Here is a 20,171-nt window from a genome sequence, read left to right as displayed (position 1 = left end):
GCGGATGTTACACCTGTAAGAACACGCTCGTTTATTCATTTACAGTCTGTTAATCTAAGGTGATGATATTAACACCTGTCTGTGAGATGTACAGTTGGATGTTACAGCTGTCAATGGCATGTTATTGAACTCTTATCCTGTAAAAGTCTGTGCTTGTGTTGTCGGGGTGTTAGTGCTGGGTTGTGTGTGGGTTACTAGTCCGGTCTCATATAGAGCGTGACACTGTGTGTGGGATGTTAAACATGTAAGAGGATTGTTACGCTTCTCACTGGGATGTTACACCTGTCAGTGGGATGGTGCACCTATCAGTGAGATATACAGCAGGATGTTACACCTGTCAGTGAGATATTCAGTGGGATGTTACACCTATCAGTGAGATGTACAGTGGGATGGTACACCTGTCAGTGGGATGGTACACCTATCAGTGAGATATAAAGTAGGATGCTACACCTGTCAGTTAGATATACAGTGGAATGTTACAACTGTCAGTGAGATATACAGTGGGATGTTACACCTATCAGTGGGATGTTACACCTGTCAGTGGGATGTTACACCTATCAGTGGGATGTTACACCTGTCAGTGGGATGTTACACCTATCAGTGATATATAAAATAGGATGTTACACCTATCAGTGGGATATACAGTGGGATGTTACACCTATCAGTGGGATGTTACACCTGTCAGTGGGATGTTACACCTATCAGTGAGGTATAAAGTAGGATGTTACACCTATCAGTGAGATATAAAGTAGGATGTTAACCCTGACAGTGGGATGTTACACCTGTCAGTGGGATGTTACAGCTATTAGTGGGATGCACACCTGTAAAGGGGGTGTTACACCTGTCAGTGGGATGTTACAGCTATTAGTGGGATGCACACCTGTAAAGGGGGTGTTACACCTGACAGTGGGATGTTACAGCTATTAGTGGGATGCACACCTGTAAAGGGGGTGTTACACCTGTCAGTGGGATGTTACAGCTATTAGTGGGATGCACACCTGTAAAGGGGGTGTTACACCTGTCAGTGGGATGTTACAGCTATTAGTGGGATGCACACCTGTAAAGGGGGTGTTACACCTGTCAGTGGGATGTTACAGCTATTAGTGGGATGCACACCTGTAAAGGGGGTGTTACACCTGACAGTGGGATGTTACACCTATCAGTGAGATATAAAGTAGGATGTTACACCTATCAGTGAGATATAAAGTAGGATGTTAACCCTGACAGTGGGATGTTACACCTGTCAGTGGGATGTTACAGCTATTAGTGGGATGCACACCTGTAAAGTGGATGTTACACCTGACAGTGGGATGTTACACCTGACAGTGGGATGTTACACCTATCAGTGGGATGTCACACCTGTCAGTGAGATATACAGTGGGATGTTACACCTGTCAGTGGGAAGTTACAGCTGTTAGTGGGATGCACACCTGTAAAGGGGATGTTATACCTGTCAGTGAGATGTACACCTGTCAGTGGGATGTACACCTGTCAGTGGAATGTCACACCTGTCAGTGGGATGTCACAGTGAGATGTATACCTGTCAGTGGGATGTACACCTGTCAGTGGGATGTCACACCTGTCAATGGGATGAACACTTGTCAGTGAAATGTACACCTGTCAGTGGGATGTCACAGTGAGATGTACACCTGTCAGTGGGATGTACATGTGTCAGTGGGATGTTACAATGAGATGCACACCTGTCAGAAAGATGTACACCTGTCAGTGAGATGTACACCTGTCAGTGGGATGTTACACCTGTCAGTGGGATGTACACCTGTCAGTGGAATGTCACACCTGTCAGTGGGATGTCACAGTGAGATGTATACCTGTCAGTGGGATGTCACACCTGTCAGTGGGATGTCACACCTGTCAGTGGGATGTCACAGTGAGATGTACACCTGTCAGTGGGATGTACACCTGTCAGTGGAATGTCACACCTGTCAGTGGGATGTCACAGTGAGATGTATACCTGTCAGTGGGATGTACACCTGTCAGTGGGATGTCACACCTGTCAATGGGATGAACACTTGTCAGTGAAATGTACACCTGTCAGTGGGATGTCACAGTGAGATGTACACCTGTCAGTGGGATGTACACGTGTCAGTGGGATGTTACAATGAGATGCACACCTGTCAGAAAGATGTACACCTGTCAGTGGGATGTACACCTGTCAGTGGGATGTTACACCTGTCAGTTAGATATACAGTGGGATGTTACACCTGTCAGTGAGATATACAGTGGGATTTTACACCTGTCAGTGGGATGTTACAGCTATTAGTGGGATGCACACCTGTAAAGGAGATGTTACACCTGATAGTGAGATGTACACTTGTCAGTGGGATGTACACCTGTCAGTGGGATGTCACAGTGAGATGTCAGGGAGATGTCAGTGAGATAATACACCTGTCAGTGAGATGTTACACCTGTCAGTGGGATGTCACATCTGTCAGTGGGATGTCACAGTGAGATGTCAGGGAGATGTCAGTGAGATAATACACCTGTCAGTGAGATGTTACACCTGTCAGTGGGATGTCACACCTGTCAGTGGGATGTCACAGTGAGATGTACACCTGTCAGTGGGATGTACACCTGTCATTGAGATAATACACCTGTCTGTGAGATGTTACACCTACCTGTCAGTGAGATGTTACACTTATCAGTGGTACGTTACACCTGTCAGTTGGATGTTACACCTGTCAGTGGGATGTTGCACATGTCAACGGGTGGTACATTGGTCAGTGGGATGTTAAGATCAAAAGCACGCATTACAATTCCAGTCCATTTTCGGTGGTGTGCTTGCTGGGTATGTTTTTGTTTCCATAACCCACCAAACGCTGACATGGATTACCGGATCTTTAACATGCGTATTTGATCTTCTGCTTGCCGTACACACACGAAGGGGGTTCAGGCACAAGCAGCTCTGCATATATGTTGACCTGGGAGATTGGGAAAACATCTCCACCCTTTACCCACTAGCGCCATTACTGAGATTTGAACCCAGGACGGGACCCACAGATTGAAAGTCCAACGCTTTAACCATTCAGTATTGCGCCCGTCGATGCACTCACCTGAGGAGGAGACCCAGACAGTCCACCATCTGTGCCGTGGCGTCGCCCTGCGGTCCTGCCGGCGTCGGCTGTCTGTGTGGGTCCAACTCCTGAAGGTAGCGGTACGGCAGCTGGTACATGTGGCTGCTGAACTCCTCCTGGTCAAACAGGCAGTCGTTGGCCTTGTAGCCTGCAAGACAGAACAAGGAAATACAAAGGACAGGACAGGACAGGGCAAGGCAAGGCAAGACAAGACAAGGCAAGACAAGACAAGCGTTACGGCAGCTGGTACATGTAGCTGCCAAACTCCTCCTTTTCAAAAAGGCAGTCGTTCGCTTTGTAGCCTGCAAGACAAGACATGTATATAAAGAAGGAGAGGACAGGACAAAACAAGGCAAGGCAAGGCAAGGTAAGGTAAGGCAACGAAAAGCAGATAAGGCATGACGAAACAAGTGGTAAAAAGGTCGTTGGTACATGTCACTGGCAATCTCTTCCTCATCAAAGAGGCAGTCATTCGCCTTATAGCCTGCAAGACAGGACAGGGAAATACAAGGAAGGACAAGACAAGACAAGGCAAGGCAAGGCAAGGCAAGGCAAGGCAAGAGGTACGGTTGCTGGTACATGTCATTGGTAAACTCCTCCTTGTTAAACAGGCAGTCGTTTGCCTTGTAGTCTGCAAGACAGGACAAGACAGGACAAGACAAGACAATAGTATGGCCACTGGTACATGTCCTTGGCAAACTCCTCTTTGTCAAACAGGCAGTCGTTTGCCTTGTACCTTATAAGACAAGACAAGACCTGTTCATTCCAGAAATCCTGTGGGTGTACATGAATGTGTTTCATATTTCATGTAACTAATTCAAAACAGGAAGCACATTCAACACTGCCAACAATCACTTACAGCGTCCATTCCAACTGCTAGATTGACAGATACGTTTGATATATTTGGAGAAAACAAACAACAACAACATCTATGAAGCAACATACAAAAGATTCAGTATTACTTATCGTACACATGCTGGTAGTGAATGTAAAAAACAAAAGTATTCACATCACTTGAACATGTGATGGAGCAATTCTCTAGTGGTAAGGTGCCTAATTGGAATTAAGTGTCCATGAGTTAACTCTTTCCATACAAACGGCGAAAGAGACAACGTTAAAAGCGTTTCACCACAATTACCATCATCAAAATATTGCAAGCGGAAGACTCTTAAACTGAAGACATGAATGTTGACAAAGAATACCACAATTCTGACGACGGAAGCGTAAGGTTGGGTCATTCAGACACACACTGGACATCCGAGGGGTCTATGTAGAGGAGAAGAGAGGACTGGCCATACTGAGTGAGTTAAAAGTCCCGTATTCTTCTTCATTTGTGGGCTGTGACTCCCACATTCACCCGTATACACGAGTGGGCTTTTATGACTGTTTTTACCCCTGCCCTGAAGGCAGTCATACTCCGTTTTCAGGGGGCGGGGGCCGGGGGGTGGGGGGGTGGTTGCATGCTGGGAATTTTCTTCTTTCCATAACACACTGAACACAGACAGGGATTACAGGATCTTTAATGTTCATATTTTATCTTCTGCATGCGTATACACATAAAGAGGGGTTAAGGTACTAGCAGGTCTGCACATTTGCTGACCTGGGAGACAAGAGAAATATCTCCATCCTTTCTTTTATCCACCAGGCACTGCAACAGGGATTCGAACCCTGGACCCTCAGATTGAAAGTCCATCACTTTAACCACTTGGATGTTGTGCCTGTTAAACTGAAACTGAAAACTGTATACAAGAGACAGGGAGGAGGTGAGGGGTGAGTGGGGAGGGAAGGGGGGCAGGGGAGGCACTACGGCTAAGGTTCAAGGCCATTCTGTGGGTACCTGGAACAGAAGCCCGGTTCTTCATGATGCTCAGACTGTCCTGTGGAGACCAGCAGTTGAGACTGGGCAGCACGTCAAAGATCTGGTGAACCAGCACCTGCCCTCCCTGCAAGCATACGCACACAGTGTGTATGGGTCAGATTTTTACCAAAAAATTACCGATCGTTTTCAGGAGATATTCTAAAGATATACACAAGAGAAAAATACCACTCTAGTTGTTTGAGAGAAACGATTTTCTGTGAGCGCACACACAAACACACACATACACACGTACCCACACATACCTACACACACACACCACTCACAAGGGCTGACTCTCTCTCTCACGCGCACACACACACATACACACAACACACACACACGTACACACACACACACACACACACACTTACACAACCACTTATACCTTTCTTTTTTCTTTTTTCTTTTTTTTTCAGCAGATGTGACATCAAATACATGTATCAGTCCACACACTTTTGACACCAACTTGAAAAAAAAAAAATTTAAACCAAAACACCAGAAAACCATACTGCACACCTCCCCTCTCCCCTTCACCCCCACACCCACCCACCCACCCACACACAGGGCACCGGTTCTACCTGTCCCTCTTTGTGGTCGAAGAGCGGCATGGTCTCCACCAGGTAGAGGTCCATGGGGGAGCGAAGCCACACCTGTCCCTGGCTGTCCGTCACACAGCCCAGAACCAGCAGGCTGTACAACAGGTGGTCCACACCTTCCAGCACCTGTCACACCACACAGCACACCTGATGATGATGATGATGATGATGATGATGACGGTGATGATGATGGTGATGGTGGTGATGATGGTGATGGTGATGATGATGGTGGTGATGATGGTGATGGTGATGGTGATGGTGGCAGTGATGGTGATGATGATGATGGTGGTGGTGATGATGATGGTGATGATGGTGGTGATGTTGATGATGGTGATGATGGTGATGGTGATGATGATGATGATGGTGATGATGGTGCTGGTGATGATGATGATGGTGATGATGGTGATGATGATGACAAAAAGGTGGTGTGTGATGATGATGAAAAGATGAAGAGTCTTATCTTTTTAAAGAGCCTTTCTAGGCTACGATGTAAAAATCCACATCTAAAACATGACAAAAGTAATGCAATATGATATAATACAAAAAAAAACAAACCACAAGACAATGCAATACAATATAGTACAGTACAATACAGAATAGTACAATACAATAGAATGCCACTCCATAGAATACAATACAGTACATTAAATGCAATGCAGTGCGACACAGCACAACACAACATAACACCACTTCACACAGCACAACACACCACGCCACACAACATCACGCTACACCACACCACGCAACACAAAACAACGCTTCACAACTCCACCACATCACACCACACAACACCACACCACACCACACACAGCACACAAGGCAACACCACACCACACAACACCACACCACACAACACCATACAACACAACACCACACCACACAACTCACTACACCACACCACACACAACACCACACCACACCACACAACAACACAACACAACACCACACAACAGCACATCATACAACAAACACACAACACCACACACAACAGCACACCACACCACACCACACCACACAACACAACAAACAACAACAGCATACCACACAACAGCACACCACACAACACACCACACCACACAAAACACCACACCACACAAAACACCACACAACACCACCCCACACCACACAATACACCACACCACACCACACACCACACCACACCACACCACACAACACCACACACCACACCACACAACACTACACAACACCACCACAACACACATGGCTATTTCCAATACCACACCACACAACACCACACAACACCACACACCACACCACACAACACCACACAACACCACCACAACACACACAGCTGTTGCCAACACCACACAACACCACCACAACACACACAGCTGTTGCCAACACACCACACACCACACCACACACAACACCACACAACACCACTACAACACACACAGCTGCTGCCAACACAACACCACACCACACCACACAACACCACCACAACACACACGGCTGTTGCCAACACCACACCACACCACACAACACCACACCACACAACACCACACAACACCACCACAACACACACGGCTGTTGCCAACACCACACCACACCACACAACACCACACCACACCACACCACACCACACAACACCACCACAACACACACGGCTGTTGCCAACACCACACCACACCACACCACACAACACCACACACCACACCACACCACACCACACAACACCACCACAACACACACGGCTGTTGCCAACACCACACCACACAACACAACACCACCACAACACACACGGCTGTTGCCAACACCACACCACACCACACAACACCACACCACACCACACCACACAACACCACCACAACACACACGGCTGTTGCCAACACCACACCACACAACACAACACACACAACTGTTGCCAACACCACACCACACCACCACAACACACACGGCTGTTGCCAACACCACACCACACCACACCACACCACACAACACCACCACAACACACACGGCTGTTGCCACCACACCACACACCACACCACCACCCCAACACACACAGCTGTTGCCAACACAACACCACACCACACACCACACCACACAACACCACCACAACACACACAGCTGTTGCCAACACAACACCACACAACTCCACAAAACACCACCACAACACACACGGCTGTTGCCAACACCACACCACACCACACAACACCACACAACACCACCACAACACACACGGCTGTTGCCAACACCACACCACACCACACCACACCACACAACACCACACCACAACACAAAACCACACACAGCAGCAGCCCCACCTGATAGGAGATGTCCAGGTGCACGACGCGGGGCAGGACGTCGGAGGGGTCCAGGGTGTGCTGCAGCAGACAGGCCGCAATGTCGGCCGTGTCGGCCAGGCGGCCGTGGAGGGGGATGGTGATGGACACGGGCCGCTGCTCCCCGGGCAGGCATCGCCTCAGGCGTGACGTCACGCGCTGCTTGTACAGCGTCTTGCCCACCCCGGACCTGCTCGACTTCACCACGCGCACGCTCAGGCTGCACACAGGCGTGTTTGTGTCACATGTCGAACAGACGCGGAGTACAGACATGTGTCAATGCTACATAGAGAAATGTGTCAACGCTACACATAGACATGTGTCAACACAACACACAGACATGTGTCAATGCTGAACACACACTGTACACAATATGGGTTAATCCTAAACAGTCGCTGAACACAGACGTGTGTCAATGCTACATACAGACACTGTGCGCAGACGTGTTTCACATGTTGAACACACACTGAACACAGAGGTGTGTCACCGCTGAACAGACACACACTGAACACAGAGGTGTGTCAATGCTGAACACAGACACTACACACAGACATTGCACACAGACATTGTCAACACTGCACACATACATGTATCAACACTGCACACAGATGTGTCAACACTACACACATACATGTCAACACTACACACAGATGTGTCAACACTACACACATACATGTCAACACTACACACAGACCTGTGTCAACACTACACAGAGACATGTGTCAACACTACACAGACCTGTGTCAACACTGTACAGTTTTCATGGAGAAAGGCAGCAGTCAACACGAGGTGCACAACATTTACACCACCTCCGCACAACACAAAAGGGAGACAGACCCACCTCCCACAGCCTCAAGTTGCCTTACCTATCCGGATCAACAGCAGAAGCGGACGTGACATCAGCTTTGGTGACAACGCCGGCAAAGCGCGGTCGCAGGTAGGTTCGAACCTTGTCCGGAGTGCTGAGTGCCGGGGAGGGCTGACGGAACTTCTCCAGAGCGGCCACGATGCGTGCTCGGAATTCGTTCTCTGTCGTGCAGACCACCACCAGCTGGCAGTCGTGGTCCCCTGGAAACAAAAGGAGGTGTCTGGATGACGGTCTCTCTTTCACAGGAAACAAACATTCCAAGGATGTAACTACAGAATTTGATTTCGTAATTTGATTGGAAAAAAAAGAAATTAAAAACAGTAGTAACAAGTAGATGAAAAATGTACATTTCTACCATTGCGCTACATCTTTCCCTAGCATTTATAACAAATCATGTATGCATGCACACACACAAGCATGCACGCACACATACCACACTCAAGCATACACACATGCACACACAAACAAGCAAGCACACACGGATACACATGTGGGTGGATGGGTGGGTGGTAGTGCAGGGTTGGGGGGGGGGGGATGAGACAGCATTCGTGAGCCACCACTGTTTTTTGTGGTCATAATAGGAAATTTTCTTCCTAAAATTACGTTTAAGTAACATACTTACCATGACCCACTAGTGCAGACACCGGCAAGGGTCTGATTCCTGTCCTGTGCAAACTACTACCCGCCTATGCGAAGAAAACGAAACTAGCTATAGCCGATAACCTCCCGAAGTAGGTTACCTCCCCTGTGTATCCCTGCCTAGCACCCTCTTTTTCCGGCAGCCATCTTGGCTCCTGTTCCTAATGTCGTAAAACGCTATGGAACCTTTAACCTTTTTAAGAACACTAACCTGCCATGGAAGTGTACTCGTTGATCTTTTTCTCCGTCTTTTCACCAACATCGTAGTCCAGGTTGTCGGCAAACGCCAGACAGTACACCTTCTGCTGTCGGCCAAAGAAGGCCCGCCTCAGGAAAATGTCCACCTGTCGGCACACCACAGCTCACACTTTTTTTTTTTTTTTCTTTGTGGCCTCAGTTGCATGCAGGTCATGGAGCACCAGAATGTGTTGGTCTTTTTTTTTTCTCCTTTTTTTCCTTTTTATTTTTATTTTTTTTTTTTTTATGCTTTCACATGCCTTCTTCATTGGCAAAAAAAAAAAAAAAAAAAATTCCATGTTTTTTTGTTGTTGTTTTTTTTTTTGGGGGGGGGTTGTTTGTTTTTTTTGTTTTTTAATATAACATGTCAGTTTTCAATTAATACATTGTTTCTAAGTGTATTCAAAGTAGTATTTTTCCAAATATATTAGGTTCTTTGTCTGAATAATCTATTTCCATGGACAATTTCAGTCAATATTTTAACATTATACATGAGTTTGGAGTTTTCTGACTTAGGTTGCTCTGATGTGAGTGTGTGGATTCTGTGTGTGGGATAATCAAGGAAATCATCTTAGATATATAATACATATACGTCAAAAGACATACAATAAGATCAACATTAATTAATGGGAAAAAAAAAAAAAAATTTGACGCCTGGACAGGAGGCAGGTAACGCCCCCCCACACCCCCACCCCCCACACCCAGTGCCCCCTCTCCCCCTGAAACGACGCACAGTGATTTTTTCTTCTGCCAGACGCATTGGTCAAGGACAATCGCCACATTGTCCCCAGGACAACTCGTCGTATACCACATGAAAGGGTATAACATACTTAACATTATACAATGCGCATTGTCGGCGTTTTTTATCATACTCATTCGGCCAGTCCGTGAGATAAACACAAGTATTTAGCAACGCAGCTCACACTCCACACACCCATCATCCAATACAGGAGCAATAGCCGAGTGGTTAAGGCATTAGGCTTTCAACCTGAAGGTCCCAGGTTTGAATCCCGGTCACAGCACCTGGTGGGTGTAAAGGGTGGAGATTTTTTTATGATCTCCCAGGTCAACAGACGTGCGGATCTGATGTACCTGAATCCCCTTCATGTGTATACACATGCAGATCAGATACACATGTTAAAAATCCTGTAATCCATGTCAGCGTTCAGTGGGTTATGGAAACAACAACATACCCAGCAAGCACACCCCTGAAGACGGAGTGTAGCTGCCTATATAGCGAGGTAAATCAATGAAATGACCATAACATACATATTAATGTTACATGTCTGCGTGAGCTTGTGTGTGTGTGTGTGTGTGTATGTGTGTGTATGTGTGTGCCTGACTGAAACCTGACTGAATGACACAGGAAACGAATGATTAGCACCCAAAGGCAGATGTCAGTTAGCTCTATCCAGGTAGGCAGACTGCTGTGCAAATGACTGTTTGTAAAGTGCTCAGAGCTTGTCTCTGATTAAGGCTAGGAGCTATATAAGTATCCATATCATATGATATCCAGAAACATGAAATAATTCAAGGTCTTCGGTCCCTTATGCAGCATGCAGTTTGGTAAAACTGTGAAGAAAAAAAAATCCATTCTAATATATATGTGTATTTTTGCGCAAGATTGAAAGTCCGACTGCATGACACAGGAAACAAATGATGAGCACCAAAGTCAGCTGTCAGTCGGCTCTACAAAGGTAGACAGCTTGTGCAAATGACCCTGTGTTTGTAAAGCTTGTTGTGCAAATGACCCTGTGTTTGTAAAGCTTGTTGAACAAATGACCCTGTGTTTGTAAATCTTGTTGTGCAAATGACCCTGTGTTTGTAAAGCTTGTTGTGCAAATGACCCTGTGTTTGTAAAGCTTGTTGAACAAATGACCCTGTGTTTGTAAAGCTTGTTGTGCAAATGACCCTGTGTTTGTAAATCTTGCTGAGCAAATGACCCTGTGTTTGTAAAACTTGTTGAGCAAATGACCCTGTGTTTGTAAAACTTGTTGAGCAAATGACCCTGTGTTTGTAAAACTTGTTGAGCAAATGACCCTGTGTTTGTAAAACTTGTTGAGCAAATGACCCTGTGTTTGTAAAGCTTGCTGAACAAATGACCGTGTTTGTAAAGCTTGTTGTGCAAATGACCCTGTGTTTGTAAAGCTTGTTGTGCAAATGACCCTGTGTTTGTAAAGCTTTTTGAACAAATGACCCTGTGTTTGTAAAGCTTGTTGAACAAATGACCCTGTGTTTGTAAAGCGCTTAGAGTGTGGTCTGTGCAATAAAAGTATTAATAATATCAATTCAATAGCAAATAAGTATGATAACCCACCTTTCAAACAAGACAGAATGCCAGATATTAGCTGACTCTTTGCTCAACAAAGGTATGGTAAAACACACCTGAGCAACGACTGCCTTTGTGTGCCATCAAGTTTATTTTCCATGTTTTCGAGTGTCAGTGCAGGAATATTCTGTCATGTGGTGGTGTGTTCTGTGCGCAAAAATGTTTGTGTCACAAGGACTCACCTGTTCAAAGGTGGTGTGTTCTGTACACACCAATGTTTGTGTCAGAAGGACTCACCTGTTCAAAGGTGGTGTGTTCTGTGCACAGCAATGTTTGTGTCAGAAGGACTCACCTGTTCAAAGGTGGTGTGTTCTGTGCACAGCAACACCTCGTCTGGCTGGGGGAGGGGGGAGCCGTCCTCCTCAGGGAACATGTACATGTAGGTCACTGCGTTCAGCACCTCGTCTGTCACACACATATTCACAAATATGCACACATATGTACATGCATGCACAAACACACATGTATACATGCACACACATACATATACATATACACAAATATATACACATGCATACACATGCACACAGTCACATACACACACACACACACACACACACACACACAAAAGTGTATATATTTACACACATACACACACATATAAGCACACACACACACACACACACACACACACACACAAAGCAAGCACAAACACACACACAGACACACACACACACAAACACACACACAGACACACACACACACAAACATACACACAGACACACACACACTCAAACACACTCACATACACAAGCACACGAGTTGAAGAAGCAGCTCTGTGTTGTACTTCTACAAATTTGATAGAAACAATACTTTTTTCTTTATTTAAAGAAGTCTGTGTGTGTGTGTGTGTGTGTGTGTGTGTGTGTGAGTGTGTGTGTGTGTGTGCGTGAGTGAGTGAGTGAGTGTGTTTGTGTGTGTGTGTGTGTGCGCGCGTGCATGTGTGTGTGCGTGCGTGCGCATACATATGCATGTGCAAGTGTGTGTGTGTGTGTGTGTTTCATGCATACTGGATAATGGTAGTCAGTTAAATTGCACTGAATGTGAAACACAGCCTCCACTTACTCTTTGGACACAGGATCAAGTTGGGAATCCTCGGCTTGAAATTGGGCGGCAGCACTCTCTTGAACTGTCTCTCATCTAGAAACAAAAGGAAAAAAAAAAGGAAAAATATTGATATGTGCTCATCACGTTTACATGCATATATCTTTTTTCTCTCCACTTACTTGACCACACAGCTTCTTCTTCTCCGTCTTTGTTTGTGGTCTGCGACTCCTACGTTCAGTCATATACACAAGTGGACCTTCACGGGCATGACGTTTCTACCTCCACCATTTGGGCAATCATATCTCATTTTGCGGGGGATGCAAGCCCTGTATGCTCTTGTTTTCATAACCCACGGAACGCTGACATGGATTACAGGATCTTTAACGTGCGTATTTGATCTTCTGCAAGTCTATACACAAATAGCGGATGCAGGTCTGCACATCTGTTTTTCCAAGAGATCAGAAAAATCTCTGCCCTTTACCCACCAGGCATCGTGACCGGAATTCGAACCCAGGGCTCTCACACTGAAAGTCCAACGCTTCAACCACTCAGCTGTTGCACTCATCGACAACACAGTGTGCCTTCCACCAGTACGATGCTTACTCTCCATCATCTTCACCAGTCTCACACATTCAGGTGACAGCAAGCCATCCTTCCAGGTGAGCATGCTTTCTCTGGACTTGGGCACAAGTGCAAACTGTTCAAGTTAAAACGCCCCATCTGACGTCAGCTTTTTCCACCTGTGAAAAAAGATGCCCCCATTGTTGTTGCTGTCGTTGTTGTTGTTGTTGTTTTCCTTAACACAATGCACAGCTGTGACATGCAGGATGGCCATTGCCTTTTCCAGAAACCAATACAGCAATTCCAAAAATGACAGGTATGTTTGAAAGATTTTAAAGAAAAACATGAATTTCTTTCAGCAACTGAAAAAAGATTAATATCTCTGTGGAACACTGTGGAAAAGGATCTTCAAGGAGCAATCGTGTTGCATGAACAGAACAGCCACTAACAAAAAGGTGAAGACTCAGAACCTCAGCAAACTTACTTTTCAACATTATCAGTAAGTAATAAGTGCTATGAAAGGTAGGAGACAGAATGCCACCTTGGCTGAAACTTATAATGTTAGGCAGAGTAGGGAAAATACAATTACTAAATGAGCATCAACACAACTGATCTGATTTTCTAACACTATTCAGGTTGTCAGGACAGCAGAAAGAATTAAATGCAGACACAAATGACACAACCCCACATGAAACTGGTTACAGTTTTTGCTCAGATCTTAACTCACTGACTGTCATGCCCGATGAAAGGTCACAGTGACATCAAAAGAAGGGAAATAACCCTGCAAGACTGAAAATTCACACATTTGATACTGTCAGGCATACCTTCAGGCCACTTTCTCAGAGACTTTTTGTCGGATTATTCTGGATACTGATTTACGAATTGAAACACTTCTTTCTGCCGTTTTGTTTGTTTTGTTTTGTTTTGCTGTTCCATGGCAGTCAAAAGGTTAATGTTTCCTTGAAGACTTATCTAGATATGTTAGTTTCAGTATATAAAAAAGATTAATAAAAAAAAAAAAAAAACATTTGATGCGGTGTAGCATTTACGGGGATAAGTCTGCACACTCTGACACCTTTAAAGTGGAAGTGGAAGTGAAAGAGAAAGTAAAAGTGAAAGTGGAAGTCAAAGTGGAAGTGAAAGCGAAAGTGAAAGTGAAACAGAAAGAGGGAGGCTGACCCTTGGCGGCCAGACACTGCAGCACAATGCCCAGGTGCTCCAGGCTGAGGAAGTCCATCCCACTAGAGGACACCGTCTCCAGGAACCGGCGCCACACATTGTCCAGGTTCCCCGTCAGCGACAACAGCGTCGTCCCCCGCTCCCTGGACAACATGTCCGTCAAACAGGTCCATCAAAAGAGAGATGCTGTCAATCCACACTCCATTCTCTGCATTAACCCCCACACCAACACCTCCTCATGCCCCATGAGTTTTAACTAAGTTTAAAATATACAAATCTGTCATATTCCTAAACGCCACACAAACAAGGGACAACTCAAATCACAGTCTTAAACCACCACTGCTGCTGCTACTGTAAGCAAAGCAAAGGCTCACACACACACACACACACACACACACACACACACACACACACACACACACACACACACACACACACATACAAACCCTGCTCACAGTGTCTTGTTGCATGGGTTCAGGAAACAGGTAGACTGGTATGTGCAGGACAAAGGTGGCAGAGTGGTTAAGACACTCATCACCCAATACGGTGTCTGTAAGATCCCGGGTTTGAATCCCAGTCTTGCCCTTTCTCCCAAGTTTGACTGGAAAATCAAACTGAGCTTCCAGTCATTCAGAAGAGACGATAAACTGAGGACCTGTGCGCAATATGCACTTGGCGCTCTGAAAAAGAACCCATGGCAACAGAAGTGTTGTCCTCCGGCAAAATTCTGCTGAAGAAATCCACTCTGATACGCACACAAACATATATGCATGCGCTCAAGGCCTGACTAAGCACATTGTGTGTCATGCTGCTGGTCAGGCATCTGCCTAGCAAGGTTGTGTAGCTTATATACACAGACTTTGTCCGAAAACGCAGTTTCCTCCTTGAGAAACTGAAAGTGGGTAAAACAGAAAGCAGCAAGATGTGGTGTAGCTTACATATATACATGGACTCTGTCCAAAAACGCTGTGACGCCTCCTTGAGAAACTGAAAGCAGAGAAACTGAAAGCAGCAAGATGTGGTGTAACGTATACATATATATATATGGACTTTGTTCCAAAACGCAGTGACGCCTCCTTGTGAAACTGAAAGTGAAGAAACTGAAAGCAGCAAGATGTGGTGTAGCGTATATATATATATATGGATTTTGTTCCAAAATGCAGTGACGCCTCCTTGAGAAATTGAAAGTGGGTAAAACAGAAAGCAGCAAGATGTGGTGTAGCGTATATATATATATATATATATATATATATATATATATATATATATATATATATATATATATATATGGACTGTTCCAAAACGCAGTGATGCCTTCTTGAGAAAGTGAAAGTGGAGAAACTGGAAGTAGGGTGCATACCGTTTGTCCATGTTATTGAGCCAGCCAATGGCGCACTGTGTGATGGTCTCCTTTCGCGTCACCCACTCCCTCAGGCGGTTTCTCACCATCCTTCCGCCCCCCTCCTCCTCCATGGCAACACCCTCCTCCTCCTCCCCCTCCTCTTCCATGTCCTCTTCCTCTTCCATGTCGTCACTCAGGTCGTCGTCCTCGTGTTTCATGCACCAGGCGATGCCTGCACAGACAGACCAGGTTAGGATCAGTCGCAGATCTCATCTGTGTTGTTTTGTTCTAAGGTTCTGAAGATCTGGGGAAAACAGCTGTTTGTGTGTGTGTGTGTGGGAGGGGGGGAGGGGTTTTGTGTTGTGTGTGTGTGGGGGGGGGGTGGTTGGGGGGGGGAGTTGAGTTGTTGTGTGTTGTGTGTGTGTGTGTTGTGTATATGTTCTCTGAACGTTGTTATGTGTTGTGTGTGTGTGTATAGTGTGTGTAGTGTGTGTAGTGTGTGTGTGTGTGTGTGTGTGTGTGTGTGTGTGTGTGTAGTGTGTGTGTGTGTGTGTGTGTGTGTGTGTGTTGTGGTGTGTGGGGGGAGGTGTTGTGTGTTGTGTTGTGTTGTGTGTGTGTGTGTGTGTGTGTGTGTGTGTGTTTTCTGTACATTGTTATACTGTGTTGTGTTGTGAGTGTGTGTGGTGTGTGTGTGTGTGTGTGTGTGTGTGTGTGTGTGAGTTTTCTTTGTTTTTTACACATCAGTGTGGCAGGGGACCTGCTGAAGCTTTAAACTCTCTGTGGATGAATGGATCAACATAAGTTATGATACTAATAAGTGTAATTTTTTACATACTTGTGTAAATAAAGTGAGTCTGTTTTATAACCCAGTGTTCGCTTGTCTGTGTATGTGTGTGTTCTTTTGTGTTGTGTTCTGTTGTGTTGTGTGTGCTGGATCAGTTTCCTTCATTTTGAATCAACTGATTGATAAAAAAGATTTGAATGCTCTGAAGATCGTACTCTGCATATTTCAACATGTTCAAAGTAAATACAGAATGTGTTGAGCTCCAGTATCCACCAGTAATATTTTCAAGTCCTGAACAAAAGAAAATCAGTCTATAAAGACTATGCAGTGGATGAACCTATTACTGTCAGGGAAATACCTCTAAACTCGGTTGTCTAAATAAAACACAGGAAAATAAAACTACCACCCACACCACTAATTCCAAAACCAGCTGCTTAACTCACTCAATACTGCCTGTTTTCTCCCCTCTTTTTCACCACAAACTGCCTATTCATAAGGATTCTCCTTCTTCTTCTTCTTCTTCTTCTTCTTCTTCCAGTTGAGTAGCCACAATCAACATGTTGATTTATTCGCTAATTTTTACTTGGAGCAATGCTGTATTTTCCCATTAATTAAATAAAATCCATCCCTCCCCTGCAAAAAAAGGTTTTTCCAGTCAGTTAATGAAATTTGCAAAACCAGGTGTTAATGCCGTGAGTTAGCTTGACAAAATATAAAGCTTCAACACTTTGCCATTGCAAAGCACTCGAGTGCCATCTTTGACATAAACAAAACTGACAAAAATGGACAGGTCAAGGAAAGACTTGTCATTCACAAACAGAGCAAAACAATCTGCTTGTAGTAGCTATTTCTGACAAGGGAAATGCCGAAGATACTGCCATTAACTTATATAACAGTTCCACAAATTCCATCGTATATGGATTTGTCCGAACGCAGTGACGCCTCCTTGAGCTACTGAAACTGAAACTGAAAACCATTCAGAACTTTCTATGCTTCTGATTCCCCAACCCAGAACATTCACGCGATACACGTAAACAAGTAATATCATCAACAACAAAATCCAAATCAGGAACTTCCTCAGACAGGAGGAGTCACTCGTCACTCGCTCTTACCCTCTGCAATGTTCTCTGCGCCCAATTCACGCAGGGCTTTCAGAGCCAGTCCTTTGGAGAAGCCGTTGTCGGTAATTTCCGACATGAAGAGCGCCACCTTCTCCTTGTCGGTGACCGGCGCCGGCTGCGGTGCTGCTGCCTGGGGGCGCGAGGGTTGCTGCGGGTGTCGGAGAGCGTCGATGCGATCCATGGCGTCCTGTAGGGCTTGCTCCAGGTCCTGAGGACTGCAGTCCTCCTTCAGCAGCGACAGCATCGGGTACACATGTCTGAAACGTGGGGTACATGTGTTTGAAACATCATGTCATGGGGTACACATGTCTGAAATATGGTGAACCTGTGTCTGAAATGTGTCATGGGGTGCACGTGTCTGAAATGTGTCATGGGTTACATATGTCTGAAACGTGTCATGGGGTGCAAGTGTCTGAAACATTGTGTCATGGGGTACACATGTCCAAAACATGTGTCTGGGGGTACACATCTAAAATGCGTCATGGGGTGCACGTGTCTGGAACATCATTTCATGGGGTACACGTGTCTGAAATGTCTCATGGGGTACACATGTCTGAAACATCATGTCATGGGGTACACTATCTGAAATATGTCATGGGTACACGCGTCTGAAATGTGTCATGGGTACACATGTCTGAAATGTGTCATGGGGTACACATTGCTCCAGGTCCTGAGGGCTGCAGTCCTTCAGCTGTGACAACATGGGGTAGATGTGTCTGAAACATTATGTCATGGGGTACACGTTTCTGAAACATGGGGTACACGTGTCTGAAACATGGGGTACACGTGTCTGAAACATGTCCAGGGGGGGGTTATGTGTTATAACATTGACTCACTTTGTTTACACAAGCAAGTCAAAAAGTCATACAGGTACTAAGGTTACATGTCTGTTTGAGTGAGTGAGTGAGTGAGTGTGTGTGCGCGCGCGTGCATGTGTGTGCATGCGTGTGTGTGTGTGTGTGTGTGTGTGTGTGTTTGAAACCTGACAAAACGACACAGGAAATGGATGATGAGCGCCCAAAGGCAGCTCTCAGTTGGCTCCACCCAAGTAGGCAAATGACTGTAAAGCACTTAGAGCTTGGTCTCTGACCAAGGATAGTTGTGCCACCATCATCTCTCTCTCTCTCTCCATCTATATCTATCTAGATATACACATCTCTATCTATCTATCTGTGTGTATATATAGAGAGAGAGATGTAGATATAGATACATATATATAATATATATATATATATAGAGAGAGAGAGAGAACTATAAAGATAGATAGACAGATAGAGAGACAGAGAGATAGACAGACAGACAGACAGACAGATAGACAGATAGACAGACAGACAGGTAGACAGATATTCACATGATATATAGATATATGTATATACACACCAACAAACTTCAGGAGGACACTGACCATCTGACGACTCCCTGTCCTGAGGGACACACACACACACACACACACACACACACACATACACTGACCTGGACACCTCCTCCGACCCCGCTTTGATCAGCTGTTGCTGCAGGAAGACCAGCTGCTCCACCGTGAAGACATTCAGCTCAGGGTAGTCCCTGCGTTTCCTGTCCACATAGTCCAGCCACTCAGTGTGGCACTGCTCCAGGAAGGCCGCCACCCCCGCGATGAAATCCTGCAGCCACACAGAAATACTTTATTCACAGGAATCATACGACAGGCGAAAATAGCCCAGTGGTTAAAGCGTTGGACTTTCAATCTGAGGGTCCCTGATTCGAATCTCGGTAATGGCGCCTGGTGGGTAAAAGGTGGAGATTTTTCCAATCTCCCAGGTCAACATATGTGCAGACCTGACCGTATATGCAAGCAGAAGATCAAACACCACCACCCCCTCCCAAAAACAGAATATGGCTGCCTACATGGCAAGATAAAAATGGTCATACACAAAAAAACCCACTTGTGTACATACGAGTGAATGTGGGAGTTGCAGCCCACAAATGAAGGAGATGATGACAGGAATCTTGGTGAATGTGAGTTAGCAGTCCTATTTTTCTAGAGGCTCTGGAAGTTGATTTTTTTTTTTTTTTTTTAACTAATAATCTGTAATAAAATATATATAAAAAGGGAGGCAGGATTGGCAAATATGCAGTAGGTTCCAAGGATTATTTCAAGAATGAAGCACTTATGGAAACCTTGAGTGTGACGTGGTTGTCCATGTGACTATGTGTAATATACACTTTCTACTATCTA

General features: G+C 45.4%; 1 protein-coding gene across 1 annotated transcript in view; it reads right to left on the bottom strand.

The window, feature by feature from the left end:
- LOC143298074 (E3 ubiquitin-protein ligase rnf213-alpha-like) overlaps positions 1 to 20,171 on the bottom strand; it is a 168,958-nt gene that overhangs the window by 107,335 nt on the left and 41,452 nt on the right. The window contains exons 25-36 of the mRNA XM_076610754.1: positions 19,430 to 19,596; positions 17,948 to 18,213; positions 16,070 to 16,283; positions 14,710 to 14,852; positions 12,988 to 13,062; positions 12,215 to 12,327; positions 9,568 to 9,700; positions 8,716 to 8,917; positions 7,832 to 8,069; positions 5,529 to 5,672; positions 4,930 to 5,035; positions 3,072 to 3,240 (exon numbers count right to left, since the gene is read on the bottom strand). Coding sequence (XP_076466869.1) covers positions 3,072 to 3,240; positions 4,930 to 5,035; positions 5,529 to 5,672; positions 7,832 to 8,069; positions 8,716 to 8,917; positions 9,568 to 9,700; positions 12,215 to 12,327; positions 12,988 to 13,062; positions 14,710 to 14,852; positions 16,070 to 16,283; positions 17,948 to 18,213; positions 19,430 to 19,596 — 1,970 coding nt within the window. The remainder of the gene's footprint in view (positions 1 to 3,071; positions 3,241 to 4,929; positions 5,036 to 5,528; positions 5,673 to 7,831; positions 8,070 to 8,715; positions 8,918 to 9,567; positions 9,701 to 12,214; positions 12,328 to 12,987; positions 13,063 to 14,709; positions 14,853 to 16,069; positions 16,284 to 17,947; positions 18,214 to 19,429; positions 19,597 to 20,171) is intronic.

This window comes from Babylonia areolata, chromosome 23 (assembly GCF_041734735.1).
Source record: "Babylonia areolata isolate BAREFJ2019XMU chromosome 23, ASM4173473v1, whole genome shotgun sequence".
Classification (NCBI taxonomy): Eukaryota; Metazoa; Mollusca; class Gastropoda; order Neogastropoda; family Buccinidae; genus Babylonia; species Babylonia areolata.
This window is presented reverse-complemented; position numbering and strand designations above follow the sequence as displayed.